The sequence below is a fragment of the Balaenoptera physalus genome, assembly GCF_965194825.1.
Source record: "Balaenoptera physalus genome assembly, chromosome: 10".
Lineage (NCBI taxonomy): Eukaryota > Metazoa > Chordata > Mammalia > Artiodactyla > Balaenopteridae > Balaenoptera > Balaenoptera physalus.
The window spans coordinates 65,945,368-65,949,422 of record NC_138889.1 but is presented as its reverse complement, the minus strand read 5'-3'; the positions used below and the strand labels follow the sequence as shown (position 1 = coordinate 65,949,422).

At 51.6% G+C, this 4,055-nt stretch overlaps 1 protein-coding gene across 1 annotated transcript; it reads left to right on the top strand.

The window, feature by feature from the left end:
- Positions 1-434: 434 nt before the first annotated feature.
- On the top strand, positions 435-4,055 carry NLRP10 (NLR family pyrin domain containing 10; the record flags this gene model as incomplete). Its single annotated transcript, XM_082476786.1, is given in 16 exon segments — positions 435-680; positions 684-705; positions 1,923-1,985; positions 1,988-2,076; positions 2,079-2,175; positions 2,178-2,366; positions 2,369-2,397; positions 2,400-2,522; positions 2,526-2,576; positions 2,578-2,667; positions 2,669-2,861; positions 2,864-3,018; positions 3,022-3,080; positions 3,082-3,249; positions 3,251-3,339; positions 3,342-4,055. Coding segments are annotated over 16 exon segments (1,710 nt in total), but the record flags the coding sequence as incomplete, so codon positions are not given.

Here is a 4,055-nt window from a genome sequence, read left to right as displayed (position 1 = left end):
GACAGTTCACACAGCTGGTGAGGGGTCACTTCTAAAACTTAAAAATAATTTGTTTTCTTCACCACATTGTCTTAGGAGGCATACAGAGCCTGATGAACAGGAGGAGGGAGGAAAGGAGAGACAGAAAGAGAGAGAGAGTTATCAACACACTCGCACACCTTCCTACTTATTTGCTGGCACAATCACACGTCACTTGACAGAGAGACACAGAGAGGACCGACTAGGAAAACTGCGTGTGTTTCATCTGCTCACCTTTCTTGGAACTTTGTATGTGCCTGGTGTGTGTCCCCCTGGCCTGTGCTCAGCGGCTTGCCCAGCACCCAGACAGCAGGGCGGGCTGAGGGGTCCTCAGCCTGCTCTTCCCTCCCCTCACCTCTTCTCCAGGTCACCGGTCTGAACTCGACCCTTCACCTTGAACACCATGACCCTGGCCTGCAACCCCCCGGAAGGCATTGCTCGGGGCCTTGAGTGACCTTGAGGACAATAACTTCGAGCTATTGAAGTTCCACTTAAAGGATGGAAACCTGCTGGAGGGCCAGTGCCACCTGGCCCGAGGGGAGATGGAGGGTCTGAGTCGGGTGGATCTGGCTCCATGGCTGATCTTAATGTGTGGAGCCCAGGAGGCTGTGAAAGTGGTGCTCAAGGTCTTGACAGCCATGAACCTGTTGGAGCTTGTGGACTAGCTCAGCCACATGTGTCTAAATGGTGAGTGAAGCAGGGGAGAGAGGAGGTCGGGGTGGCCCTGGACTCTCCTTCCCCCGTGACATTTCGAGACACCCCCCACCCCCCGCATAACCTGTAATTCATGCCTTCTCTTGCTCTTGCCCTCTGCCCTTGCCTGGGAGCCCCAGTGCCTGAGGGTCCTAGTGGCCTCCAGCTGAAGGCTCTGACCACTGCCAGGTGGAGGGCCTGAGCTGAGGGTGGGGATTTATTAATAGAAAGACTAGGGTATCTTATGGCCATAATGTCCCAACTCCTGTCTCCGACTGTAATGCCAGAGGAGGGGAGAGTATGAAAAATGGGGCTTAGAGGCTGGGGGTGGTGTTGGTGAAGGGGTTTCTGCTAACCAGAGGAAGCAGTCTCAGGGAGTGGGCTCAGACCTTTCCCCAGCTTCTCTCGTGCAGGCAGCTCAGGCTGCTTCTCACGGAGGACCGCCTGCCCCTGCATCCTGCTCTCTCAAGGAGCCAGCAGACTGATGCCCACTAGAGGGCGAGGTGGGCATGCCGCCTAAACAGCCCCCATCCCTTCTAGTGGGTGCCTGGGGAGGATGGAGGGTCTGTCCATGCCTGTGCTCCCTCCACAGGGTCCTTTCAGGCCTGACAGCTCCTCTGACGGAGAGATGGGAGGGTTCCATAGACTCAGAGTTGGGGCGCTCCTGCTCAGAAGCTGGTTTATCTTTAACATCTGGCTTGATCTTTACCAGGAACAGGCTCCTGTGACATCACCATTCTCCAGCTTCCCTTTCCTTTCTCCTCTCTCTGTCCTCACCATCTCACACAGGGACATTTCACATGAACACTCAGACATTCACACACACAGTGACTTTTGCATGTATATGTATTCTTACAAACACACGTGCCGTTGCACACTGACACGCCTTCCCCACACAAAAATACACAAGCGTCCATAGCACGCTCCCGTGAGCACATGGGGAAATAAGCATTCACTCGCACCCCACGGACACCCCCCCCCCCACACACAGAACATACCCTCGCACACTCGTACAGATGGGCACGTGCACATCTCACATGCATACACACCCTCATACACACGAACAGCAGTCCGCTCCCCATGCCCCTAGAAGTATAACTTTCAGAGAGATACAAGTTCTGGGGCACAGAAGATGAAACCAAAGGGCAGAGGCCAGAGTCTGTCTCTTTTTATTCCCATCTCACCCCTAACACCTCACTTCTATAGCGCAGATTATGGAGAAGTATACCGAGAGCATGTGCATGGCCTAGAGGAGCGGCAGGAAGGGGGCGTCAGGGCGGCTACAACCAGCTGCTCCTGGTGGCCACGCCCAGCTCAGGGAGCCCAGCGTCATCTGCCTGTCTGCCCCAGTCCACTGTGACTCTGTTACAGTGGAGGCTCTATTAGATCCAGGGGGAAAGTCCTCCCAGGTCCCACCCATAGTGGTGCTACAGAGGTCAGCTGGCATGGGAAAGACAACACTGGCCAGAAAATGGTGCTGGACTGGGCCACTGGCACCCTGTACCCAGGCCAACTGGATGATGTCTTTTATGTGAGCTGCAGAGAAGTGGTCCTGCTGCCAGAGGGCAGACTGGGCCAGCTCCTCTTCTGGCGTTGTGGGGAAAATCAAGTGCCCATCACAGAGATTCTGATGCAGCTGGAGTGGCTCCTGTTCATCCTGATGACTGCGATGAGCTGCAGAGGGGCCCTTTGCAGAGAGGTTGAAGAGGCCGAGGTCCAGTCCCACGGAGGATGTGCTGCACCTTCTGATGGGGAGGAATGCTAATGCTCCCAGATCCGCCCTTCTCATCACCACCTGGGCGCTGGCTTTGTGAAATTTGGAGTCCTTGCTGAGACAACCACACCATGTCCACATCCTCAGAGAAGCCTGAGAGGAAGAGGTATTTCAACTCCTACTTCACAGATGAGGAGCAAGCCAGAAATGCCCTTGACATTGTACAAAGAAATGATGTCCTCTAACAAAGCATGTCAGGTTCCAGGCATTTGCTGCGTGGTCTGCTCCTGGCTGAAGGGGCAGATAGAGCAAGGCAGAGAGGTCTTGGAGATGTCCGGTAATTGCACTGACATCTTCATGGCCTACATCTCCACCTTCCTGCCCCACAGTGCTCCTGGGGTCTGCTCTGAGCTTACCCGGGACAAGGTCCTGAGGGGCTGTGCCCCTTGGCAGCTGAGGGCATCGTGTTTGAAGAAGGTGACCTCAGTAAGCACAGTTTAGATGGGCTCAGCCTTGCTGCTTTTGTGAGCAGCAACAGTTACCAAGAGGGACTTGACATCCAGAAGTACATCCAGAAGTACCGCATTAGCTTATAGGAATTTTTTCATGCCATGTCCTACCTGGTGGAAGAGGACCGGAGCCAGCTGGTGGAGGGGAGAGTGCTGCAGAGAACTGAATAGGCTGCTAGATGAAAAGAAGCAGACAGGGAGTGAGGCGAGGGCCCTCAGTATGCAGTCTTTATTGGACATATCGAAAAAAGAGGGCTCCTCGAACTGGGAGCTAAAGTTCTGCCTCAAAATTTCTCCCTCGATAAAGCAGGAAGTGTTTTAAAGAACGAATGGATTCTATAAAGCATTTCAGGACTTGGGATTTGGAATTCTCCCTGTATGAATCTGAAGTAAAGGGTTTGATAAAGGTGTTCAGATGAGTGATGTATCGTTTAAGATGGAACATTTTCAGTGAAAAGAAATTCCATAGAAGGAACTCATTTTCTGTCAAAACCAGCTTGAGTAATGGACAGTGATGAAATAAAATTTATATTTTAAGGCAGGACGAGAAAATTTAAACATAAAATTCTCTCTGCCTGTTTGGGCCTCTTCCCTCCCTCCCTGATGTGCGGTGTGCATCTGCATTACACGTTAACCAGAGCTCCCCAAAGGTGGGAGTGCCTGCTCAACTGTAAAGATCACTTCTTTCCCTTTCTTCTGATGCTAGCAATGTAACTTTTTAAAAGATTCGCATTCTTTCCCAACTCTGTATGTGGGTCATGGTGACTTACTGCTCGCTTTGTACGTGCTTACCTGAACTACTTATCTTTGGTGAACTTTATGTAAAATATCAGTATGTCATTTTGATGTACCATCCTTTGTCTCAAAAATCTGTGACTGTGCCTTCGACTTCTAACAGGTGGAACAGTTCTCAGAGCTTCTGAGAGTCTGTCTCGTGGGTTATAAGCTTTAGTTTGGCTTAACTTGATTGTCAGTTTTCATTGACAACAGAAAGAGGAGAAAAAATGTCCAATTGTGGGCAAAAGTAATAGAGCAGGGATCCAAAAGTCAACGTCTAATGGAAAAGGCAGAGGGACAGAGGAACTAGAGACAAGGAGATTAGGAGCAGCAGGACGTGGGGC